At 48.9% G+C, this 26,662-nt stretch overlaps 1 protein-coding gene across 6 annotated transcripts in view; it reads right to left on the bottom strand.

The window, feature by feature from the left end:
* Positions 1-140: 140 nt before the first annotated feature.
* KBTBD11 (kelch repeat and BTB domain containing 11) overlaps positions 141-26,662 on the bottom strand; it is a 37,310-nt gene continuing 10,788 nt past the window's right edge. For 3 of the 6 annotated variants that reach the window (XM_021941976.2, XM_021941975.2, XM_021941974.2), the window contains one exon: positions 141-6,774. In XM_021941976.2, coding sequence (XP_021797668.2) covers positions 3,980-5,851 — 1,872 coding nt within the window. In that variant the 5' untranslated portion in view covers positions 5,852-6,774 and the 3' untranslated portion in view covers positions 141-3,979. The other 3 variants (XM_021941977.2, XM_031669346.1, XR_004185722.1) reach the window with 3 other exon arrangements.

Genomic DNA, 26,662 nt, shown 5'->3' with positions numbered 1-26,662 from the left:
TGAGGGCAGTTCCTCACTTGATGGTGGGAGGTGTCAGCCCTGGGTCCCGCGTGCAGAGCTAGGATCCCTGATTCACAGGAGAAAACGCCTCATCAGACACTCGTTGTGGAGAAAGAAAAAAGCAATCCAGGCACGCCAGGAGCACTGGCACTTTCTGCATGATTTATTTCATCTCGGCATGAACTGACAGACATACAAGGCTCTGCACTATTTATGCCCAGGATTTTAAAACTCAAGCATTAATAAATACATTACGCAGATCACAACAGCTGGCCTGAACTTGGCCTTCAACAGGTGTAGTGTACCTTTAATAAATGGTAACATTTGAGAATCGCTTAGAGCTTGAATAGGCTTTGGAGGAGCTTTGATCTCACATAAGAACCCGTCTCCTGTTTTATGTGTGTTCCATCCAAATCCATTCACTTGGCGTGTCTGAAGCCAGCATAGTGTCTGTGCCGGGTGCCTGAAGGCTGCACAGCCCAGACTTCCTCCCAGATGTGGAAAACGTGGAAATGATGTGGCCACTGAAAGAAATTCAAGGCAACTGAAACAACTGCAGATTTCCATTTTCAGCTCGTGTTATCTTCTTATGAATAATAACATTGCAGAAGGGGGAAAATCAGAAAGTTGATTGATTTTTAACCCAAGAATAAAACGTTTTGTAAGCTAGGAAAGCATCTAAAATTAACAAGAACACAAAAATGCACTTTTGCTTACATTTGCTCTACTAAGATCTTACAAAAGATTATGTCTTGAATCTATCTCGACTTCAGGAAGACAAAAGAACGCTGCAAACATCCTATTTCCAAATCGTTTACAGGAAGTGACCGACAGATTCAATGGTTGCTACCAGAATTACTGAAGTGACACCAGAAATTAGCAGAAACAGAGCAGATGATTAATTTCTTATTTGTAGCCAAACTGATACAGTCACGAGTTTTAGTTAAGTAGCCAAAGGATTTCCACAACATTCATTTTCTTGGAGAAGTCGGTGCCTCCACAGACTCAGAAACCAAATCCTGAAGTTCCAAATCCAGCTCTACAAAGCTGCAGGAAGCAGTGCAGAGTGGAGGGCTGTTCCCAAGATGAAGAATAAAACCGGAAGGAAAAGGAGGAAGGCTCAAGCTCATTCCTCTGCATCCCAAATGAACCTTGATTGGCAATAGAGAAGGGATTGCTGTCAACTGAGCAAAAGGTCAGGCTTCCGTGCATAACATTTTCCCCAAAGGACACCACTGCCTTTCCAGACATTTGGAAAGGCCCCTGCATATGGGTTAATTTCATGAGTCAGACATTTGGAAACGCCCCAGCATATGGGTTAATTTCATGAGAAGTGTGGATAGCTGTTATCAAGGCACCAGCCTCATCTAACTCTTTTAACGGGTGGATGACCAGGAATATTTTTTGCACCAACCTTTTTCCTACACAGCGTTGGACGCACACTTAGACCATCACTTTGAATTCGAAAAGATCCTACCTGGGGCATCCGCCAGCAGTCTCAGCGATGCCTCTGCCCTCCCTGCAGCAGTCCCAGAATCAAAGCCTTGGAGGGTGTGGCTTTTCTCTGTTTCATGGATGCAAACCCTAGCGGCTCCACACCCCAGGGACCGGCCCCCCAAAAGCAAAAACGCAGCTCATGGCATGGCAGGTCCTCTAGTATGTGTTTCTATGTGATATCACTATTTAGAAACGTGGTGTACACTATTCTATATATTTCCACAATAGGTTGGCTGGACATCCTTTAATGGTTGGTATTAATTCCTTTCTCTTATTCTTTAGGTTTCTTCGTGCATTTTGTTGTGAGGTGACAGGGAGTACCTGGGGCTTTGCTGCCGGGGCCCCACAGGAAGCTGTGCTACGTCTAGTGTGGGCATTCCTTCACTAAATGAAATGCTGGAAAGCCACAGGAACTGCACGTGACTGCAGCCGCCACTTCTCATATCCTCTTGCGGGGACAGTGTTACTCTAGAAGCCCAATTTCCACATTGCATTTTCAAACAATAAACATTACAGGAATGATTTCACAAGTAAAATCACAGTGATAATAGCATATGAGTTTGATATTTAAGGACTGAAAATATTAGCCTGGTCCTGGTCCCATTTCATATAAAAATTTCTACCATTAATAATAAAATTCTAGAGGGAAAGGCAGGACAGTGTGAATGGTACATTGCTGAAAATGAACATTATTTGTTTCCTTTTGCTGTAAATACTGTTTCTACAACCATTTCTCCAGTATACTCCTATAAAAGGCGAATCAAGTCAGGCGATATGAAGTGTTTTTCTTTCCCAAGATGATTAACCAAGTTGCCAAGCTATCCCCTCAGTTCATGAGTAACCATGGGCAAGCAAACACATCCCCAGAACATACTCTAACCCAGATCATAAATTCCAGTTCCCGAGTCATGCATAAGGTTCAAGCTGATCACTTCTAAACACACTTAACTGAGACCTCTCATAACGACAGACTCTTTAAAAAGCATAACCTATTTTTCAATTACCCACTGATTTCTACAGAGATGGCAGTTCCCATCACTGGATTAACAAACAAATAATATTAAAGCAGGCATGATTTTAACTAGTTACGTTCCAGTAACTTTCATTTACTTTTACAGTAAGAGAATGGGTTGGATTCGGAGTTCAAATATTTGCCTCTATTTGTGAGCGTGAATCTCATCCTCAAACTCGTAAGTCCTCTGTATACACACTTGAAAAGTAAAATGTTAAAACAAATGAGAAACGACGCAAATGGTTTGTTTTTAATCCTCATACCCTGTCAATGCAGTGAGCCTCATGTTAATTCTATCAGGGTATTTTGGAATTTAATTCAATACAATTAAGTACATGCAGTTTACTTGCTAATCTATGGTGATAAGCATGTCACTTCCTTGCTATAAACCTTACTATGCCCACTGTCACTCGGCCACACTTTCTTAGAATAATGATTGTAAAAATTAATCTCCCTCATCAGAACTACACGATCCATATTTAAAACATCATAAACAGTGGGTTCAAAATGTGCCTACACGTTTTTTTGATAGAACTGTCAAAACAAAATGATTTTCCCCGTTTTTTAGGAATAATATTTTATCTTGTTCCAGAATATGAAAGCGGCCGGGGATACGGAGTGGGCTATCAAAGATTGCTTTTTAGACAAGCACCCCGGTAAGTTTTTCTTACTTATGATGTGCTGTTTGGTAACATTTAGCCACTAAAGACTTAAAATTTAAATAATGGTAAATCATCGCTACATCAGTTAACATCCCTTAAACTGAAAATATGAAAGCCCCGTTGGTCCAACAGTGCGCCGGAGCTGCTCTAGGCACGTGCGTTTGAGTAGCAATGGTGTGGGGAAAGAAATACTTCCAATGCATATTGGACAAGAAATCTTACTGGTAATCAAAGATTTTACCTTTAATGCTTATTAAATTACTCTTTTTGGAGTTGAGCCAACCAAAGCAAGCACATGGTACGAAATTTTCAACTAAATTAGAAAGAGCTTTACTTATCAGTTATAATTTTAAATCTCAAGCCAAAAATAAAAAGCGTGACCCTCTCTGCGTGCTTCCCCTGATAGTTCGCGGCGACCTACTTCTGCGTCCCAGGCTTCTGCGCACAGCCTCGGTGCTCTGCGGGGTTCGGGACACCCCGGGGCCGGCTGCAGGCTGCCTCAGGACCCCGCACTGTGCCCTGAGGATGACCCTTTGGATCCCACAGCCTTCTCTGTGTCCCGCGTCCAGTCTGTCAAGGGACCCATCCGCACACCACCTGGGTCTCAAGGCATCGACCCCCAGAAGCAAAGAGAAGCAAAAGGAAAGCAAAGCGGAAGCGGCCCTGAGAGCGTCCTCGGGGCTCCTTCGAAGCATCCACACCACCAGCACCGCTAGCGGCCCCGACTCCCCGCGTCCTCCTCCGTGGGCTCGATGGGGCCCGGGCCCCGCAGCCCCCTGCGAGGGAGACGCCCGCCGACCCCGCCGGCCTACGCGGCTCCCTGCTCCCCTCGGGACGACTTCTCGGGTAGGCTGAGAGCGAACGGGATGAGCACGCCCCGGACGTCCAAGGGGGCGCCCAGCGCCTCGAAGCCGCCGCCCTGGCCTGCGTCGCCACCGGCCTCGCCGTCCCGGGCGGGCTGGAAGCGCCAGGTGCCCGCGCGGCTCACGCAGTAGATGGCGCCGTCCAGGGCAGCGCAGCGGAAGGGCTGCAGGCCCGTGGGGGCTCCGGGGGGGCGCAGGGGCGCGGCGCACGGGCTCCACTGCTTGGCCAGGCAGTGGTATCGGGACACGCTGACCCCGCCCGGCCCCGCCGCCTGCGCCTCGCCGCGGCTGCTGCTCAGGTCGAAGCGGTAGATGAAGCCGTCGAGAGCCACCATGTCGGCCGAGCGCTCGCGGCTGCTACTGCACGGGCACTCCTGCCACTCGTCGCGCCGCGGGTCGTACTTGAGCAGGCGGTAGAAGAGCGAGCCCCCGGACACGTAGATCTCGCCGTGGCAGGTGGTGGCCTCGTGCGCCACGGCGAAGGCGCCCCGGGGCAGCGGCGCGACGGGGGCCCAGCGGTCAGCACGCGGGTCGTAGCGCTCCACGCTGAGCAGGCACTCGCCGCCCACGGCGTAGAGGTGGCCGTCCAGGGCCAGCAGCCGCAGCTGCGAGCGCGCCTGGCGCAGGGGCCTCACGGCGCTCCAGGTGTCTGTGGCCGGGTTGTAGCAGAAGACCTGGTCTGACGGGCGCGCGCGGCCGTCGGGGCCCGCGGGCGCCACGCCGCCCGCCACGAAGAGGTAGTTGTAGAGGACACACAGGCCGCAGCCCCGCGCCGGCGCGCCCTCGGGCAGCCGCGTCAGCTCGCGCCACTCTCCGGCCGCCTCGTGGAAGCAGTAGACGGCTGCGTCCCCGCGCGCGTCCGCGTCCCCCGAGGGGCTCTGCGGCCGGCTGCCCGCGCGCTCCCCCGCCGGCCCCAGCGCCGCGGCCAAGAGGTGGGCGCGGCCGGCGCGCAGGCGGCGGCGCAGCAGCAGGTCCCGCTCGGCGCCCGACAGGCGGCCGAACACGGCGGGCTCGCGCAGCACCTCCAGGTAGTGGTCGCTCATGAAGCAGTAGGCGGCGTCGCGCAGCTCGTTCAGCCGCTGCCGCTTGGCCGCGCTCAGGACCTCGTAGCAGTTGGCCAGGCTCAGCTGCGGCCCCACGGCGTCGGTGGCGCGCTGCGCGGCGCCGGGCAGCTGCAGGCGGCGCGCGCCGGCCACCACCTCGGCCACGTTGTCGGGCCGCACGCCCGCCATGCGCCCGCTGTAGGCGTCGGCCAGGAGGAGCCGGAGCGCCGCCAGGCTCACCCCCTGCACCCGCAGCACGTCCCGCGACGCGCGCGCGCGGAAGTAGTCGCTGCGCGCCGCCAGCACAGCCTTGTGCGCGCGCAGCCGGCGCCCGGACACCTCCAGCACCAGGTCCGGCTCACCGTACACCGACCCGAACCCCGGGGGCACGGGCGCGGGCTCTCCGGGCTCCTCGGGGGACGCGGGGTCCTCAAGCCAAACGCGCGGCTCGGGGGACGCCGCCGCGGGCTCTTCCGGGCACGCGCGCTCCTCGGGGGACGCGAGCTCCTCCGGGGACGCGGCGCCCGCGCTGCCGGCCTCCCACTGCCGCTCCACCACCCGCGGGCCACCGCTGGAGGGCGGGGAGGTGGCCGCGCCTTCCGCCGCTGAGGCGACGGACTGCGGCGGGGACTCCTCCCCGGAGCTGAAGCACAGGGACGCGCTGAGACTGCAGGGTGTCTGCGCCGGGGACGCGGCGCCCTCGCTCTCGCCCTCCCCCGCAGCCCCGGGCTCCGTCCCTGGGTAGAGGACGCAGGGGGCCACCGCGTGCTCCATGGCCCGGCTGTGCTGCGCCCGCACTCCCCCGGCTCCACAGCCTGCAGGTCTGGCCAAGGTCGAGCCTTACTCCGGGGTTTCCAGCCTCACAGCTTTTCCTGGCACGCGATCAGATTTCACTTCTGTGTGTCCACGCTTTTTTGCTCTGTGTGTGAGGGGGGTAATCTCACACGCTGCTCCCAGTTCCCCGCCTTTCCCCTCTCCTCTCCAGTGAGGAGGGGTGTGTCCAACTCTTGCTGAACTTCTGAACCCCAATCACTTTAAAGCTGCCCAAGAGTCTTGGTGAATGGATCTCCAGCCGGTGCAAGACCACGTCAGCCAACATACAGCACTGACTGGAGCTGCAGTTGACTGTGGTTGTTTCTGCAGCCTGGGTGACAAGGTGTGTCTCTCTGCAGTCTGAGTGACCAGGTGTCTCTCTCTGCAGTCTGACTAGCTGTCCCTCTCTGCAACGCCGGCTGACCAGGTGTCTCTGCAGTAGCGGATAACCAGGTATCTGCTGCGCCCTTTCAGGAGTCCGTGCTCACCCACTCACTTCACATTCCATCATATCACCGCACCCCCAGGACGCAGAAAGCTGAGATTGGCTGTGGCCCCAACTTCAGAGCCCTGATTTAACCCCATGTCTTGAAAAGAGTCCCCCTGTGGGCTCTCCTTCTTTGTGGCTCCCACTTGTGGCTACACAACTGCAAGGTCACGGGGAGGACACTGGTCCTGCGCGCTGGTCTCAGGAGCTCTCCCCGTGTGTCGGCGTCCGCACCTCCCCAGATACGGGGTCATCCGTAATTCACTGCCAGGGGGGTGTCAGGAGAAGCCGCTGTGCTCCTGGAGGCCGTCCTTGCTCACGGGGCAGGACCCTTCCTCTGCAGCTTCCTTTGCTGGGATATCAGGTGTTTCCGCGTCCTCTCACCATTCTCTTGTTCCTGTTTATAGGACAGAAAGAGAGGATATTTGTGCGTTTTTCACTAAGGTTATTTCGTGTCAGTGGAGTCTACCACCCTTCCCTCTCCAATATTCAGATTACAGAATTCAGTTTTGGTTGTAAAGGGGTTGTGATTTTTCTCTGCTGGAGAGTTTGATGAATAGGACATGCAGAATTATTTAGGAATTTGTTAAAGTACCCTCTCGATATTCCTTTCCTGATTTTGAGAACTCAGGAGAGCCCAGTTCAAGCAATAGGGACCATCAAACATTAAGGCCTGACACGCATCGGTTGAACCATATGAAGTTACTAGTTCTGTAGGTCAAAAGCAGTCGAGTATCAACAATTTCCTGTTTTCAACATAAAAAATGTAAGTAGCATCAAGAACTCCTTTTAGTGAGAAAGCATGACTGGATTGTGTGATTTTACTAATTTATTAACAGATCACAAGTTTTCTTTCAGTGTTTCCCAGTTAATTATTTCAAATTCGGTTACAACTATTTGTAGAAAGGCGTTAGGATGCTTCTCTGGAATCAGCTTCAGCCAACAGCATGAATTCAGGACCCCAAATGGCGCCAACTCCTAAATCTGTTTAAACTCTTAGAATTACAACCCTGAAAAACCTCAGAGAAGCAATTATCCAAACAGCCTAAATGCAGCAAAAGGAAAATCAAAGCGGAAAGACTGAATGAAGTATGTGGAAGGCAGATGTGAGTGCCGGCAGATGCATTATAGAATACAATCAAATATCCTGCCTAAATTGGCAAACGCTTCATGGACACTCCCTAACGTACTGGGAAGAAACTTAGAGGTCTTAGAGTCCACATAAGGCAACTTCATTCTGGCTTTCTAAAGAAAAAAATGTAGACAACAAAACCATCCAAAACATGACCAGGGTTATCTTTACACAGAATGCGTGTTCAGCTCTCAAGTGAGATGGGTAAAACGATACTTAATCCCCAGCATCTTCTGATGTTCTACTTATTATACGCAATAGTGTTACCTGCTTACTGTAAATGCCCTGCTCTTCCTGTCACTCTGTCCCTGAAAAGGCTTTCCCAGTATTCTCAGAAATAAAAGTGTCAAGTTGGAAACTCCAGACGTTTAACTCTCCCCGTCTCTTTCTCTCCCTCCATCTGTCTGTCAGAGATCTTTCACAATAAAATGTTGGCACACTCCCTATGTGCACAGAATTGTCATAAGATGCCTGGGGAATGTAATATTAAGAAGATTTTTAAGTATCCTGAAACTCTGATCCCCAGGGTAGGTCATAGACAATGGCTGGGCAGGACACAAGGGTCCCCGTGTGTTCACCCAGCCATGCCCACACTGACAGGTGCTCACCCCAGGCCCCCATCCTGCTGTCCAGTGGTGCCCAGTCCAGGGCCAGGGAAAGGACCACAATGTAAGGGTGACCCAAACTGGAAAAGCTGTGAAGCTGCATCAGTGAAGGGCACCAACCCTGAAGACGGTAGAGTCTCTCCAGCCAGCTGAGTCATACAAAGGAGAGGGAGAGCAAATCTAAGACCAACTTCTCTATCGGATTAGAAATACACACGAACCTCGGCCGGGCGCGGTGGCTCACGCCTGTAATCCCAGCACTTTGGGAGGCCGAGGCGGGCGGATCCCGAGGTCAGGAAATCGAGACCATCCTGGCTAACACGGTGAAACTCCGTCTCTACTAAAAATGCAAAAAATTAGCCGAGCAAGGCGGCGGGCGCCTGTAGTCCCAGCTACTCGGGAGGCTGAGGCAGGAGAATGGCGTGAACCTGGGAGGCGGAGCTTGCAGTGAGCCGAGATCGCGCCACTGCACTCCAGCCTGGGCGACTAAGCGAGACTCTGTCTCAAAAAAAAAAAAAGAAATACACACGAACCTCATGTCTGAAATAAAATCTGAGAACTGGCTGTCTCAGTTGGCTTATTCATTTAACACTGCTTCTGTAAGATACAGAAGACACAACCCCTAGAAATCCAATGTAGTAAACTTTCTTCTTGGCCTAGAAAGGGGTCTCAGTGCTCCCTAGTTCTTTCCCTGGCTGGACTGTCCTGCGGTGTAGAGGAGCCTCCATCCTGAAAGTCATCTTTATGTAATTAATCGTCACAGACTGAAGGGAAGTCATGCAATCAGAAAAATGCATTTTAAAAGCTTAAATTTGGAACTCTGCCCTGAAAAGTCCTATGAAATCAGTTCAAGGCCTGAAAGAGTGTTTGATAAGTATACATTTTGTTATAACCTCAGTTAAGCAAGAGAGACATCTCCATGATGAAACATACACTGGAAAGCAGCCAGCAGCGCCCCCAGCGGCAAGGGACCCATCTCTGCTGTGCCGACAAGGAAGCCGTCTGGCTAGAGGCTGAGTAGCCCTCATCCCACATGCTTGAGCTCTTCTGGACTTCCCATTTTTTGAATTTTGGAATACTTGCATTTATACTTACATTTCAACTCCCCAAACCCCAAATCTGAAAGGATCCAATGAGCATAATATGTCAGCACTCAAAACGTTTCAGATTTTGGAGCATTTTCAGTTTCAAATTTGGGATGTTCAACTCACACCTGGGATAGAACTGGTTCTTATTCCAGCTGGCCTCAGAAAGAATAAAACTCAGTCATCTCAAAAGTCATGATTCAAGTGGTCTTTATGTTACTTTTCCAACACACACACGTTATTAAATTGTGTCCTTCTGAGGGGCCCCTTCCAGCAAGAAGTGGAGGCCTTCTCGTATTCTGTGGCCCTATCATATTCTGTCGTCTCCGCCGTCTCCCTGCTCACATTACAGACAGAGCAAGTTGGCAGAGCCAGGGATGGTCTCAGCATGGTACAGCCTCGCACTCTCACCGGGAGGAATCACGAGGCCTCTTAGACACCACTCCACTGAGATCACCTACCATACAGCCAAAGCAGGCCAGCAGGTCCCTGTCCACCACCATCAGCGATGTTGTTTCTGACACCAAGATCTTCAGCTACGCTGTCGAGGAGCAGCAAGGCTGCATCAGGGGCTCGGGAGCCCTCCGCTGCCCCCTCTAGGAGGCTCTGGGCAGCGTTTCTGGGAGACGGTCTCACAGCACTAAACGTGCCTGCCCTGCCGGGGGTCTCCCTGCAGAATGGATGTGGTGTCAGACACCACGTGGAAAATGAGGTTAAGCAGGAGGCCCTTTTCTGTCTCAAATGATGTTAAAAGAAACTCGACATTAAGAGATTTTTGGGTTTTGGGGTTTTTTTTCCAGAATGACCCATTACTGAAATGTTTACCTTAAAATAGATGGAAAGGAGTCGGCCTTTGGGTTTAGCAGTCCTCTGAGGCGTCAGCAACTGCGGTGACTGTTAGGGTCAGATTTTTTTCGGATGGGAAGTCAGGGATTTCCAAAGGGATTCCTCCCACCACCATTGTGCAGTTGGCTCTAGAATCAGAATTTCACCAAGAGGCTCCCTGAGGAGCATCCATCCTTGTTACTGTGAAATTTACTGAAACTCTCCCGCCCCCCACCAGAGCGTTTGGAAGGAATTTTTCCCTGCGTGAAAGTCAACAGGGGTTTCCTGAGCCCACTTCTGGAGTCACAACCAGGTGATACACAGAAAGTCAGCACTGCAGTTTCCAAGGCAGGCATGTGGGGGTGCGGCAGTAAGTGACCAGTTTCCTTCTTGCTGGTAATTAGGAAATCATTTCATAAGAACAAGGGCTAATTAAATATAAATAGTATTCAATGAAAACAATAAAATAGACATAGTATTTCCCCTCCAGAGGATGTAAGTTTCTTCTGGGCCTTATAAATATCTAAACTTTTAAGTTTCTATATATTTCTTTAATACAAATTAAAAAATAAGATTTTGTAGGATTTCCCAAAGTGCACATTATATATTTAATGTGGACGTTAGGATTTATTCAGAATTAAGTATCATTCTCTATTTTAGTAATACTGCTTGCTAAAAAGAATCTTCCTTTCAAATCATTACAGTCAGCTTAATTTTTTTTAAAGAATGCATTAATTGACTTAGGCAGTTTATGTAAACTTCTGTGGTATGTTTTGCTTCTAAGTCCTTCAGCCGGGCGCAGTGACTCAAGTCTGTAATCCCAGCACTTTGGGAGGCCAAGGCGGGTGGGTCAACTGAGGTCAGGAGTTCAAGACCAACATGGCGAAACCCCGTCTCTACTAAAAAAGTACAAAATTAGCCAGGCTTGGTGGCACAGGCCTGTAATCTCAGCTACTCAGGAAGCTGAGGCAGGAGAATCACCTGAACCCGGGAGGCGGAAGTTACAGTGAGCCGAGATCACGCCATCGCACACCAGCCTGGGCAACAAGAGTGAAACCCCGTCTCAAAAACAAACAAAAATTCCTTCCAGCGTCTTACACGCACTGCCTGTGTCCCGCCACACCCCGCTAGACCACAGTGTCCCTGGAATAGTGCTTGTGTGGGCCGCACCCACATGGCCTCCATCAGCACCAGAAAGATGCCATTCACACAGTTAAATAGCCAATGAATCGCGAGGTTAATTAAGAAAGAAAAGCCATAAATCTAAGAAAAATTATAGCATCTTAGAAACCTCTAGGGAATCTCAGGATTTGTTTGTTTGTTTTTTGAGACAGGGTCTTCCTCTGTCATCCAGGCTAGAGGACAGTTGCACAATCATGGCTCACTACAGCCCCAACTCCTGGGCTCAAGAGCTCCTCCCACATCAGCCTCCCGAGTAGCTGCGACTATGGGGGTGCACCACCACAGCTGGCTAATTTTTGTATGTTTAGTAGAAACAGGATCTCGCTATGTTGCCTAGAGTGGTCTTGAACTTCTGGGCTTAAGTGATTCACCTGCCTCGGCCTCCTAAATTTGCTGAGATTACAGGTGTGAGCCACCACGCCTGGTCAGGATTTCTCTTTGATTCAATGTATTGATTCACTTTCAACTGTTGGTACACATACTGCTTTTCAAAGTTATTTTCTCTCCAGGCCCAAATGAAAACAGGCCCACAGCTTCTGGGCAGGCAAGATCGAAGGTGGGGGAAGCAAGAAGGGATTCGGTGCCGTCACTGACACCGATGCTCCGTGGAGATGGCCGTCCTCACGCCCAGCTCTGATCCACATGTTCTCAGGACTCTTTAAGGCATAGAAAATAGTGTAAGGGGACCATCAAAATGTGCAGAATTACACAGCCTAAAGCTAGCCAGGAGGAAACACCACTCAGGAAGTATATTTTCCTTGTAAAATGCAGCCCATATTTAACTTGGCCGTACGGCTACTAAAAGCAAAAGGTTCTGTGCTGTCCTGGGGGACGAGAAAAGTGGATTCTGCTCTTAGTGCCTGCCTTCAGGATACCTACAAAGGTTCAGGCAACGAGATACTACAGGGATAAAAGCAAACTAAAGCCAACTGTAGGCAGTATTTTCTGTGTAGTTTAGAAATGGGGAGGGTGTCTACTGCGGGGTGGAGTTTCTCGAGTAACTGAATAAATAAGTAAATGTTCCATAATATACCTAGCAACATGAATTAGCGTCTGTCCCACCACAGCACAATCTATACGCTTAACTTTTTTTTTTTTTTTATTTGAGACAGAGTCTTGCCCTTGTCACCCAGGCTGTAGTGCAATGGCACGATCTCGGCTTACTACAACCTCTGCCTCTTGGGTTCAGGCGATTCTCCTGCCTCAGCCTCCCGAGTAGCTGGGATTATAGGCACCCGCCACCGTGTCTAATTTTTGTATTTTTAGTAGAGACGGAGTTTCGCTATGTTAGTTAGGCTCGTCTCGAATTCCTGACCTCAATCCACCTCAGCCTCCCAAAGTGCTGGGATTACAGGCGTCAGCCACCACACCTGACCTCTTTTAGCTTGTTTTTTTATGAAGGACATCCTAAGACACCAGCTGGACTGCAGCGTGACCTGACGACACGTAAGTCCGAACGGACACAGAGCGGTGGCATCTATTTTGCCAGGCAGCGTTCTGGTGTGTGTTACATCATGTTCACACACGGCACCCGCAGGAGCCTTCTGGGAGGGAGGTGTTGTGATTAGCCATTTATGTGATTTCATCAATATGCATTTTATAAGCCATGCAGTTTTAAGGGGCAGAGCCAGAAATGAGCCAAGCAACTGCCTCCACTGCCCACGCCATCAGCCACCGCGCCATGATGCCTCTTGAGTCATTCAGACTCCCGGCCCCGTCCGAGCTGACGCCTGTCACAGCCATGCACGGGGCTGAGCGAAGCCTCGGGAATGTTAAGGCAGGTTGCCGGTTGCCCCTGCATCCTGTAGGCAGAACCCAAGCAAGTCAGGGTGCTCTGTGCAGTTCTGAGCATGATGCAGTGGGACACAGGGCAGCACTGGGTCCTGGGGCAGGGCAGGCCCAGCCCGGCTCCACCAGCTGTCTCCCACCTGCCTTCCCGGGGGTCATTTAGGGGAATAACAGTAGGCTGAATCTTCTAGCAGGACTTAATTGGAAGAAGTAAAAGTATTGGGAATTTCCTGAAGAAGAGCTTTTACACAATAGATATTCTTGAAGTCTATTTACCATAGGCTGGTAAATAAAGTATTGAGCAATCAGCTCCTAACCCACTCGCCCTCATGCCTCACTCCCCTCTGTCCTACTGCACGAGCTCATGGAATTGCCTGTGGCTCTCCTGATGAACCGTCTATGGGTGTGTGTGTGTATGTGTGTGTAGGGAGTATTTGTGTATTCATATATTAATAGTGGAGCTTTTGCCTGTGCAATTCTCGCTGCCTAAGACAACCCCCATTCTGGTTTGAGGAGCAGAATTCTTGCTCATTCTTTAAGCTCAAGCTGCCATGGTGCGTTCTCTAATAAGCCTTCCTCACTTCTGGTTTTAGTTGCTCCACAGTCTGTGTTTGCAGAGAAAGTCTTATTTTAGCACCACATAGTATCATTACAGATAGGGAGGTGTATGTGTCATCCTTTTCCTTAAAAATATAAAATTCACAAAAAGGAGGGTTACCTTTCACTCTACCATTAGCACAGGCTGGGCTCTGCAAGGGCAACCGGATGGATGGATGGATAGACAGATGGGTGGGTGGGTGGGGGATGGACGGATAGATGGATGGATAGACAGATGGGTGATTGGATGGATAGATGGATAGATGAATGGATGTTAGCCAGGGAAGCTAAAACAATGGCAACTCTGAAAATACTCAGATGTAACCACAGAGGCTGGGCATGGTGGCTCATGACTGTAATCCCAGCACTTCAGAAGGCTGAGGTGGGTGGATAACCTAAGGTCAGGAGTTCGAGGCCAGCCTGGGCAACATGGGGAGACCCTTTCCCTACTAAAAATACAAAAAAAAAGAAAAATTAGCTGAGAGTGGTGGTGTGCAGCATTTGTAGTCCTAGCTACTCGGTAGGCTGGGGTCAGAGGATCACTTGAGCCCAGGAGAGGTCAAGGCTGCAGTGAGCCAAGATCATGCCACTGCACTCCAGCCTGGGCAACTGAATGAGACCATGTCTCAAAAATAATAACAATAATAAAGTAAAAACAAGTTTTTAAACTACACAAAGAATGGCAGATTAAGATATTATCCACATGACAGCTCCAAGTACGGGCTATCTCACAAAAAAGGTTTTCTAAAAAAATAAATAAATAAAAGAGATCAATAGTTATATCTGGATGTTGGATTACAGCTAGGTTTTATTATCTCCTAAATAAAATGCTGAGTTTCAATATTTTCTAAAATAAATATATGCTGCTTTTATAATCAAAAAAAGTTGTGGGTTTTAAAGCATAGAAAAAGTCTATGAAACTTGAAAAAGTCTTAAGATACAGAAAGAAAAAAATATGACAATAAGGATGGGGGTTGAGACGATTATTATTATGATTTTTTTAATTCTTTACACATTTTTTAATCTATTAGGAACAGGCATGATTTTAAACTCATATTCCTGAACTATGGGGAGCATTTCCAACCTTGGGAAATCTCTCTAGGTACCTACACCTCCAGCCAGTGTTTCCTACCCCCGCTTCCAATGTAAGAAAAAGCCTCCACCAAGCTCACGCCCCTCTCCCTGCATCCGCCCAGCCCTTCCTCCCCTGCCTGTTCCTCCTCGCCGAGCGTATCTGGGGGATGCGTGGGTCACGTGCAGGAATTAACATTTGTGTTTTTTACTGCGTGCAGGAACTGTGCGGGTGACATCAGTTACCACCGTCTCCAAACACCCCGGGAGGTAGGCAGCACTGCCCTGTCTTCCAGTTGAGGAAACCCAGGCTCGGGGATGAGAAAACTCATCCGTGCTCCCCTTCAGGCAGCGACAAAGCGCGGCAGGAACCCGCCCCTCTTCCTGGTGGAATGAACAGGAGGGGCAGAGTCCAGGAGTGCGTGTCCTGTGTGACAATCAGGTACTGCTCAGGCACCTTTCAGAAAAGGGAGGGTGGGCTTGAAAGTTAGACGTTCCTCAACTAAAGGCCTTGGGCAGACGATCTCCCGTCTCTGGCACTTCCTCGTGTAGGACGCCCGCCTCACGGTGTTTCTGCCAGGATGAAATAAGCACGTGTTGGCAAAGCTGGAAGATCAGTGTGTTTCTGAGGCCTTCCCTTTGGTGTCGGACACACCCGGGTCAGAGTCTCTTCCCTGTAACTTACTCCCACCAAGAGCCCAGGCAATTTGCTCAATTCAGTGATCTCGTCCTAAAACGCGAAGACCCACTCACCAGTGGGCGCCTTCTCTGCCACTCCATCACTGAGTTCCCTTAGGGAAGTGCAGGGCCCCCAGGAAGCAGGTCTCGGGATCCTGGCTGGGCTGGTCACAGCTCATTGTCCACAAGATACCCTGAGCTCTCCTGACCCGGTGTGGGCGATACACAAGCCTCTGGGCTGATGCGGGAGCAAGGGCCTTGCCCTCATGGATCACAGAGCTGGAATCAAGGGAAAGCTCATTATCTCCAGCAGAAGAAAGGAAACAATGCACAGAGCAGAAAACCAAGAAATGGGAAGCGGACAGGAGAGTGACACCACTGCAGCGAGTGGTGCTGAAGAACAGTTTCTGGGGGCTTCTGAGGTAAGTGTGCTAATAAATGCCACTTCTGGGTTAGGCTAGTGTGCGGGGATTCCCATCCCTAGAAACTGTAATCTTTCTGCCTAAAAGCAAAAGCTACTTCACCGGGCGGTCCTGGAGTTAAACAGGGTATTCACAGGAGCACGGTGCAGCCGCTACCCTAGCAAGCCTTCCACACGCAGGTGGAGTGCCCCTCAGAACAAGGTCTTCTCAAATGACAGAGGCCCCCCAGCAGGACAAGAAGGGGGCGCCAAGGCCCGGCAGCACCTACCGGAACAGGACGCCAAGGCCCGGCAGCACCTACCCGGACAGGGCGCCGAGGCCTGGCAACACCTACCCGGACAGGGCGCCGAGGCCCGGCAACATCTATCCAAACAGGGCGCCGAGGCCCGGCAGCATCTACCTGGACACGCTCCCAGCATCTTCCCGGCAACTGTCCCATTTCAGTCTCACAGTTCACACTCGAGACAGGCAGACCTACCAGCATCTTGATTCAATAAATGAAAAAATGCTCAATGCATAGAAATACTAAGTTTCTAGTCTCAGAAGACTGAGCAAAATTAGCAGCAGACCAACACCAAAGTCCAATATTCTCCTCTCTTCCTCTGTCTCTGGAGCCTTCAACAAGCGGCCTCAAAAAAAACACAAAAAAACACAAAAAAAACAAACACCTGAGACGTTGTTATCTGTTCCCTAGTAAGCTGGCGCTCACAAATTAGCAGGAATTCATCCCTGCTGGTCACAAGTTTAAGAGGTTTGGTCAGAGCCATGGATTCCAGTCCCTGTGGTCTCACCCCGTGAGGATGCCTGCTTCTGACTCTGCGGTCAGGTTCGCAGCGAGACGCAAGGGAGGTGAGGGGGCACCCGTGTGTCCGGACCCTTAGCCGCTGCCTGCTGTGAGCTCTTCGGTGAGGCGATGCATCGTGCAGAGGGGGCACCTCAGCTGTGAAACGTGTTGCGTGGATTTCCTGATCTGCTTCCTGCATCTGATTGGTGGATTTTTTAAAAATGCAAATGTTCTGAGATCCATGCCGTATGGAGCTTAGTGTCTCCGTCATTCCTTCATTGCTGACATGATGATATACCTGCATGGACCATACCTGAAAGTAGGAGAGGAATGAGATATCCTTGCACAGGAAGTGTGCGGTCGACTTGGTCCAAACCAGATTGGACAGGGAGCTGCTGGCACCTGCCCTCGCTCTAGTTATAACACAGACTGTGCTCACTGGAATCGCAGATTTGGAAGTACTGAAAGAAAACTGGATGAAAATAAATCAGTGCATTCACTCAAAAGAGTCTTCGAGTCAGAGGAGTACAAATCTTACTCTAGGTTTCGGTGAGTGTCCTTGGGGTGCAAACTGAAAATATGTTGAAATAGGAAGCGTCTGCCCTTCCCTGTGGCTCCAATTCAAGAATTATTGATTCAGCCAAACATAAAGCATGAATACCAAGGTCGCACCAGAGCACCAAGGCTCTGGAGAGAGGCACCGGCTGAAAGACTCTCCTGAAAGTCCAGCCCTGACGCCCAGCTCTGAGCAATGTCTGGGTCAACTTGACTCTTTCAAAATAAATGTTTCATTTTAAAACTGAAATCAAAGTTGAGTGTCGTACCAAGAAGGCTCAGCTGGAATCGGAAATGAGAGATTCCTGGGCTGAATAAATCCTACAATTGCTCACAACTGTTCGATCTGTTAAATTCACATTGATATCTCAATATTGACAATTAATTAACAATATTCATTCATTTGCTCATTTATTGAGCAGATATATATTAAGTATTTACAATGTGCCAGACAGTGTGCCAGCTACTAAAATAGTAGCAAGCAACCAGACAGACTTAGGCCCCACGGGGCTCAAGCCTCAGCGCGGAAGGCAAGCGTTGAGCCACTGCACGCATTTGAATGGAGTCAGGAAACAGGACAAAGGCTTGAAGGGACCAGCAATAAGACTCCAGGAGGGGCTAATATCCAGAATCTACAAATAACTCAAACAAATTTACAAGAAAAAAGCAACCCCATCAAAAAGTTGGCAAAGAATATGAACAGACACTTCTCAAAAGACATTTACGCAGCCAACAGACACATGAAAAAATGCTCATCATCACTGGCCATCAGAGAAATGCAAATCAAAACCACAATGAGATACCATCTCACACCAGTTAGAATGGTAATCATTAAAAAGTCAGGAAACAACAGATGCCGGAGAGGATGTGGAGAAATAGGAACGCTTTTATACTGTTGGCGGGAGTATAAATTCGTTCAACCATTGTGGAAGACAGTGTGGCAATTCCTCAAGGATCTAGAACTAGAAATACCATTTGACCCAGCCATCCCATTACTGGGTATATACCCAAAGGATTATAAATCATGCTACTATAAAGACACATGCACACGTATGTTTATTGAGGCACTATTCACAAAAGCAAAGACTTGGAACCAACCCAAATGTCCATCAATGATAGACTGGTTAAAGAAAATGTGGCACATACACACCACGGAATACTATACAGCCATAAAAAAGGATGAGTTCATGTCCTTTGTAGGGACATGGATGAAGCTAGAAACCATCATTCTCAGCAAACTGTCACAAGGACAGAAAACCAAACACCACATGTTCTCACTCAAGAGGTGGGAATTGAACAATGAGAACACTTGGACACAAGGCAGGGAACATCACACACTGGGGCCTGTAGGGGGGTGTGGGGCTGGGGGGCTAGGGGAGGGATAGCATTAGGAGAAATACCTAATGTAAATGATGAGTTGATGGGTGCAACAAACCAACATGGCACATGTATACCTATGTATCAAACCTGCACGTTGTGCACATGTACCCTAGAACTTAAAGTATAATAATAATAATAATAATAAAAGAAGACTCCAGGAGATAAGGACAGATGGACCTGGTTCTTCTGTGGGGACAGGTGCATCCTCCCAGAATGTGAAAGTCATGCTGCAGCCTGAGAGAGGAACAGGAGAGCAGCCAGAGGAGTCCTTGAGGTAGAGACAAGCTTGACGGGGTCTAGAGACTGAGGGTGGCTGGAGCGCAGGGAGTGCTGGGGGTCTGGCAGGGCCAGCACAGGGGCCCGGTCACCTTGACCACAACGGGATCCACTGACGGCGTTTTAAAGAAAGGAAGCAGTGACGGGAACAGTAATATGATCAGTCTTGGGTTTTAGAAAGATTGCTTTGTGTCCTTTTCTACAAAAAAGGACTAATTCAGCTACTCCTAGATGGGTTTTGTGTCACGCTAACACTGTTCAAATAAATGACCTAGATCTGCATGTCTCAACGTGAGTCAATTTCATGAACAAAATTTTGAATTTCTGAAGGTTTGCAGTTGCAGAAAGATACTGGATAATTCTATTTACATACATTTTAACCATTAAAAAACACCTATGTCTTCTAGGGAAGTGTAAAAACAGAGAAATGAAGGACAGGCATGGATTACTGTGTATTGATCACTTCTGAAGAGGAGGCCGGTGACAGGACCACAGGGCTTCCAGTGTCTCTGTTCACGAGATAGACTATATCACTTGGGTTCCTTCTTTTTTTTTTTTTTTTTTTTTTTTTTTTTTTTTGGAGAGATAGGGTCTTACTATGTTGCCAAGGCTGTCTTCAACTCCTGGGCTCCACAGGTCCTCCTGCATCAGCCTCCCAGAGGATTACAGGAGTGAGGCACCACGCCTGGCCTCATCTGGTTTCTTACATACACACAAAAAATATTTGAAGCGTAAGTGGCAAAATGATAACATGTATTAAATCTTAGTGGGATCCATGAGTCCATGAGTGTTTCTTTGTATTGCATTATGGTGTTTGAAATATTTTACAATTTACAATTTAAAGTGTAATGCCATATGTTTAAATAACTACCATTATTTATCAATTAAGTAATCTGGCCTGCTAATAAAAATGAGTGCAAACCATACAACCTTAAACATACCTAAGTAAAGTTAATCACCAGGTAAGAATGCTCAGGTTACTTCTGTATTCTTCCTGCCTGTGCCGCTGCGTTAACTTACTCAGTTACTAAAAGTTCCAGCCAAGTGGAAATATGGAAATCTAAATAAAAACTTGTGTTTTGTCATTTTTAAAGTTCTGAGCTGTTGGTTTCATAGAGAGACTTGTCCAAGATCACAAACAAGTTATGGCAGAGTTGGATGTAGAACAGATTCCCAAACTCGGCCTTTTCTAATAATCTCATGGGTTTATTTGCATCACTGGTATAAACTGAAAAGAGGGCAGAAACCCCTGTCTCCTACTTCCTTTTTGTGTTTTGTTTCAGTTAAGATTTGACAGAGTCCCAATTCTGCCTCACCTGCATCATCAAAAACGTCAGCATGATTCTCAAAAGTAGGATGTTATTCAGCTTGTACTTGCTACTCAGACTTCGTGATGGGGGAACAATGACCATTCGCTGCTTTAGGTCCAGGGAAAATGCCTGAGATCCCCAAAGGCAGGTGCACCGCGGCCAACCCCAAACCAGCCAGGTGACTGCGTGCAAAGGGAAGGAAGGTTGATGACATGAGAATTGATTTGTCATTGTTACTGATATTTTAGCTACTATTTTTGATGCAGAAATCAAGACTTGTGGTCTGTCAAGTAAGAGTGCAGTTCTGTGAGCAGGAAGAGACAGTTTCATATCCAGATGGTCCTGCAATTGCCAGGCGGCAGTGTGGATGCAAAACCGATGTGTCTATAATTATACCTTGAGACTGAAGAGGAACAACCTGATGTTATCATCTGTTCTTTACAAACTCTTTTAACATCTGACTAAATATGGTTTATAGATGAAGGTTGTCCACAGACTGGTTTTTATTTCATTATTTGTTAGAAACAAGGTCTCACTGTCACCCAGGCTGGATTGCAGGGGTGCGATCATGGCTCACTGCAGCCTGGGACTCCCAAAGCACTGGGATTCACAGGCATGAGCCAATGCACCTGGCCAACATATTTTTATTTCATTTTTTTCTCTAAAATGCAGGTTTGAAGTTAACATCTGTAGCGTGTTCGGGGTGAGATGAGAGAACAGTTCAGTCTCACAAAGGTGCCTATTTAGGAAAACAAGGATTCCACCTTGGCAAACGCCACATGGCACCCAGGCTGGAACCTGAGCAGGCTGCCGTGTGTGGCTTGCCGGGCGCCGGGCGCCAGGACAGACCCTGCTGTGGAAGAGCATCTCCCCCGAGACCGTCCCATGTTTGGAATTCCCGAGGGGGAAACCCCTAAGTGCATGAGACAGTTTCAGAGGAATAAAGCCAGGTGACGCGGGAGTTGGCCAGGTCAGGCAGGCTGCCTCTCTGCAGAGAAGCAAAGCACACCCTCATCTTTGCTCTGATGAGCTCCTGACAGCTCACCCTCACCAAGGTCTGTGTGGGCTCCACCCGTGGAAACCTCATGAGGTGCTCTCCTGTAAGAGCTCTGCCTTCTCCTGCCAGGTCACCTGCATTCCGCCATCGGCCGCCCTCTTTGGGGGTCTCTGGTGAGCCGCCTCCCACTCTGACTGGCTCTCGGCAACAAGAGTTCCTACAGAAGGGCTTTTGATTTTGTCCAGGGGCTTCCAAGGACCCAGAGCATACTGTGGATGCCCCATAGAGCATGAGAACGCGATACCTGATCACTCTGCCACGCCATTCCACCCTGATTCGAAAGCACATGACCTTCTAGTCGCAGCGACTCAGGCGGTGAAACACCCTTATGTTGGGCTTTGCAAACAGAGACCCTTTCAGATAACAGCCGACAAGGCCAAACAGCAGCAACATGGCCTGAAACGTACATGGCCTTAAAGTGGGGTTTCGTTTCCAGTGATCGGCTGCCACTTTTGCTTAATGATATGACCTTTTACTGCAGGAGATGCCACTAAACTAATCACAGTTTGTTTCAAAAGTCTGCCACATCTGCCCAAATGCTATGACTTCCTGTTCCTGTGGGAATTCAAGCATGAAGCATGGTTTTGCGTGCCTACCCTACATGTGTTTTTTAGGTGGCCACTCACCTAGCTGTTCATGTGTGACTTTTAATTAATTTTTTAAATAATTTTTAGAGATGGGGTCTCACTATGTTGCCCAGGCTGGTCTCGAACTCCTGGGCTCAAGTGAGCCTCCCACCTCGGCCTCTCAAAGTGTTGGCCTGAGCCACTGTGCCTGGCCCACGTGTGACCCTTTTTTTATGTTTCATTTTTTTGAGATGGAGTTTCGCTCTTGTTGCCCAGGCTGGAGTGCAATGGCGTGATCTCGACTCACTGCAACCTCTGCCACCTGGGTTCACGCCATTCTCCTGCCTCAGCCTCCCGAGTAGCTGGGATTACAGGCACCCGCCACCACGCCTGGCTAATTTTTGTGTTTTTAGTAGAGATGGGATTTCACCTTGTTGGCTGGGCTGGTCTCAAACTCCTCAGGTGATCCTCCCACCTCAGCCTCCCAAAGTGCTGGAATACAGGTGTGAGCCACCACGCCCAGCCCCATGTATGACTTTTTTGATGCATATTTCCAGTTTGTACGTTAGACTTCAATAAAATTTTCTTTAAAAAGCAATTCCTGCCTCCAAGCGGTCTCCAAGTTAATTGGGAGACGTAAGCTAAACACCAGTGAAATACATTTCAACATGCATGGTCTTACTTGCACAAGATGGCCCCAGGTCCTGTAGGGACAATGTGAAAAGTCATCAGCTTGACCCTCATGGAGGTGCCGTCAAGCACAACCAGTGAAGACCAAAAGCAGAAAAGATGCATCATGAGGTCACGCAGCAAGTGCTGAGGGAGGTGTTACAAGATAACCCAACAGATGATGGAAAGAGAGAGGGAGTCACTCCCCAGCACCCTGGTCAGGTCACGGAGAGGTGGCAGGCGCAGGGTTATGAGGAGCACCCAGCTGCCTGGGACAGGACTTCAGGAAGAGGAGCATCGTGACTAGGGACAGATGTATGGTGGCTGTTACGTCCTGGCTGAAGAGTTCAGCTGTGATGACCTGGCCTAGATGAGGTCATCCTTTTTGGAGCATGGGGGTGGCACACAGGGTTACAGCAGAGGTGACATGATTCCGTGGGGACACAGCAGACGTGCCCAAGGCTGCCAAGTTCTAGGTGTGGCTCTGTTTTGTGGGTGGCACAGAAGGGAGTCCACCCAACTCCAGGCCTCTAGCAGGTCACTGCTGCCTCAGGGCACACATGCCCAACATGTGGCAGGAGGGGACTGGGTACAGTCAACATTATCTAAACCAAACCTCACCCAGGACATCAAAAGAGCCCACCTGGCCGGGCATGGTGGCTCATGCCTGTAATCCCAGTGCTCTGGGAGGCGAGGTGAGTGGATCACTTGAGGTCAGCAGTTCGAGACCAGCCTGGGTAACATGGTAATACCCCGTGTCTACTAAAAATACAAAAATTAGTTGGGCATGGTGGTGCGTGCCTATAATCCCAGCTACTCAGGAGGCTTGAATCTGGGAGGTGGAAGTTGCAGTGAGCTGAGATCACACCACTGCACTCCAGCCTGGATGACACAGTGAGATCCTGTCTTAAAAAAAAAAAAAAAAGTGCTCGGCAACTTGTACTAAAATTTTACTTCTGATGAATTGGCCCCTCTGGTGTTATAAAATGCTGCTGGCATTAGACAAAGCTTCTGTGTACTGCTTGACGGTTTTAACTTGAAGTCGATTTTAGCTTATATAAGCATAGCTCCCTGTGCTCTCCAATGCTTTCCATTTGCATGGAGTATCTGTTCCCATCCCTTCACTCTCAGTCTGTGTTTCCTCAAAGGCCAAGTAGGTCTCTTGTAGGCAGCATACAGTGGGGTCTTATACATTTTTAACCCATTCATACACTCTATGTCTTTTGATTGGAAAATTTAATGCATTTATGTCCAAGGTAATTATGGTAGGTAAGAACTTACGACTCCCATTTTCTTAATTGTTTTCTGGTTGTTTTGTGGGTCTTTTGTTCCTTTCTTCCTCTCTTGCTGTCTTCTTTTGTCATTAGATTTTCTCTTGTGGTATGCTTTGATTCTTGACTTTCTACCTTTTGTGTATCTACTATAGGTTTTTGCTTTGTGGTCACTATATTTTATGTGGAAGCCTACATAAAATACCTTACAGTTCTAACAGTCTATTTTAAGCTGACAATTTAACTGATTGAATAAAACAACTCTACACTTTAAACTCCGGCCTCCCCACCCATTTTATGCTTTTGATGTCACTAATGACAGGTTTTTGTACTGTATATCCCTTAACATATTACCATAGCTGTATTGTCCAGGGTTCTCCAGAGAAGCAGAACCAACAGGAAGGCTAGATAGATGGGTAGATGAGAGGGGATTTACCAGGGGAACTGGCTCACACTGTTATGCAGGCTGAGAATCCCACAACAGGCTATCTGCAAGCTGGAGAACCAGAGAAGCCAGTGGCATGGCTCAGTCTATTGTCAGAGGCCTCAGAACCAGGGAAGCCAATAGAGCAACTTAGTCCAAGGCTGAAGGCCTGAGAACCCAGGGGGTCACTGGCGCAAGTCCCAGAGTCCAAAGGCTGGAAAACCTTGAGCTTTTATGTCCAAGGGCAGAAGATGGTGTCCCAGCTTCAGGACAGCGGAGAGGGGGCGGGGGAGAGAAAGAATTTGGCTTTCTTCTGCCATTTTCTTCTATCTGGGCTCTCAGACAATTGGATGGTGCTGAGGGCAAATCTTCCTCACAGTGGTTCAAATGCCAGTCTCTTCCCGGAACACCCTCACAGACACTTCCAGAAATAATACTTTACAAGCTATTGGGGTATCCCTTAATCTACTCAAGTTGACACCTGAAATTAACCATCACAGTATCTTTTATTGTTTAATAGTTTTGTCTTTCAGTCTTCAGACTAAAGATGTAGTTAATTTACATACCACCATTACAGTGTTCGAGTATTGTGAATTCAACTGTTTACTTACATTTACCAGTGAATTTTACACTTTTCAGTGTTTTTGTGTTACTAATTAATGTCCTTTTCTTTCAGCTTGAAGAATTCCCTTAAGCATTTCTTATAAGACAGGTCTGGTGGTGGTGAACTCCCTCAGCTGATGTTTGCCTCGGAAAGTCTTTCTCTCTCCTTCATTTCTAAATGACAGCCTTTCTGGGTACAGAAATTTTGGTTGGCAAGTTTTTATTTCCTTTAGCACTCTGAATAGATCACCCCACTCTCTCTTGGCCTGTTAGGTTTCTGCTGTGAAATTCACTGACAGGCTCACAGGGTCACACAGCCAATTAGGGTTGGGGCTAAAATTAAAAACCAGACCCTGAGATCCTACGGCCCTTGTTACTATTTTGCACTATTGCAATGCCAGACATATGAAACAAGCTGAAAACAAGTCTGTGATCCAGCCGTTCGTAAAGATTTCCACAAACCCCATGAAACTGCGGGAGACTCAGCCCATGCAACAAGCAGGCAGGCTTTCTGTGGCCCGTTGGGTTGAGCAGATGGCTAAAGTCGTGCTGAAAATTGTGAGGCACTCATCTGCTCTCGCTGGCACTCTCTGAGAAAAGACAGTTATTAGAACCAGGAGATGGTGTCCCTGCCCTGCCCCTGCCCTGGCGGCTGCACGGTGCCACCTCCAGCTGGCGGAGGCTCCAGGGCAGGGACAAGCACCTCTCAGCACACGCTGCCACCACAAACCACACCCCAGCCACCCCATCTGGATGCGGAAGCACATGGTGTCCCCTGTGGAGGCTGCCTGCAGTGTGGAGCCAGAGGCTGTAGCTTCATGGAGCTCATTTCAAAAGTTCTGATTATCGGCCGGGCGTGGTGGCTCACGTCTGTAATCCCAGCACTTTGGGAGGCCAAGGCAGGCAGATCATGAGGTCAAGAGATCGGGACCATCCTGGCCAACATGGTGAAACTCCATCTCTACTAAAAATACAAAAATTAGCCAGGCGTGGTGGCACACGCTTGTGATCCCAGCTACTCAGGAGGCTGAGGCAGGAGAATTGCTTGAACCCAGGAGGTGGAGCTTGCAGTGAGCCGAGATCGCGCCACTGCATTCCAGCCTGGTGACAGAGCGAGACTCTGTCTCAAAAAAAAAAAAAAAAAAAAAAAAGTTTCATTATCAGTATTTCACTTCATTTAGGCCAGCACACAGACTGGGCCTCTATCTTCTTATCTCAATATTTGTCCTCAAAATATCAACTCCCATCCAGTAGGATGTCATGCTTGGACATGGGATTCTATAAATCCCAGCAGATTTATAGAAAACGAAACACGGCAGCATTTTTAGGTAATTGAACGATGAAATACTGCCAGCTCAGGCTACAGGGAACAGATTCAGTACAAAGCGAGACTGGGCATTGGACTCCCAAAGTACTCTGGGCAGGATGCAAAAAAAACTTCTCAGCTACAAACACAGGCCTCTCCATGGAAAGGAAGAGCCACTCCCCAAACAAATCCAAGAGCCCAGAGGGTACAGCCAGGAGCGTGGAAGCCACCCAGGATGAGGCCCCAGCCCTGTCCAGAGGCTGCCGACCAGCACCCAGCTGCACTTCAGGACCACGTGGGCCAGAGACCCCTGTCTGCCGCCCACTTCCCCCTTTCTGAACAGGAAGGTTATGATAAGTACTTTTGTGTGTCCACTCGGTTAGGCCATAGTACCCAGATATTCAATCAGTCATAGTCCGAACGTCACTGTGAAGGGTTTTTTTTTTGTTTTATTGTTTTGTTTGAGATAGAGTCTCGCTCTGTAGCCCAGGCTGGAGTGCAGTGGCGCAATCTCGACTCATTGCAAACTCCACCTCCTGGGTCATGCGATTCTCATGCCTCAGCCTCCTGACTAGCTGGGATCACAAGCACGCACCACTGCACCTGGCTAATTTTTGTGTTTTTAGTAGAGATGGGGGTTTCACCATGTTGGCCAGGCTGCTCTCAAACTCCTGACCTCAAGTGATCTGCCTACCTCAG

The sequence above is a fragment of the Papio anubis genome, chromosome 8, assembly GCF_008728515.1.
Source record: "Papio anubis isolate 15944 chromosome 8, Panubis1.0, whole genome shotgun sequence".
Taxonomy (NCBI): Eukaryota; Metazoa; Chordata; class Mammalia; order Primates; family Cercopithecidae; genus Papio; species Papio anubis.
This window is presented reverse-complemented; position numbering and strand designations above follow the sequence as displayed.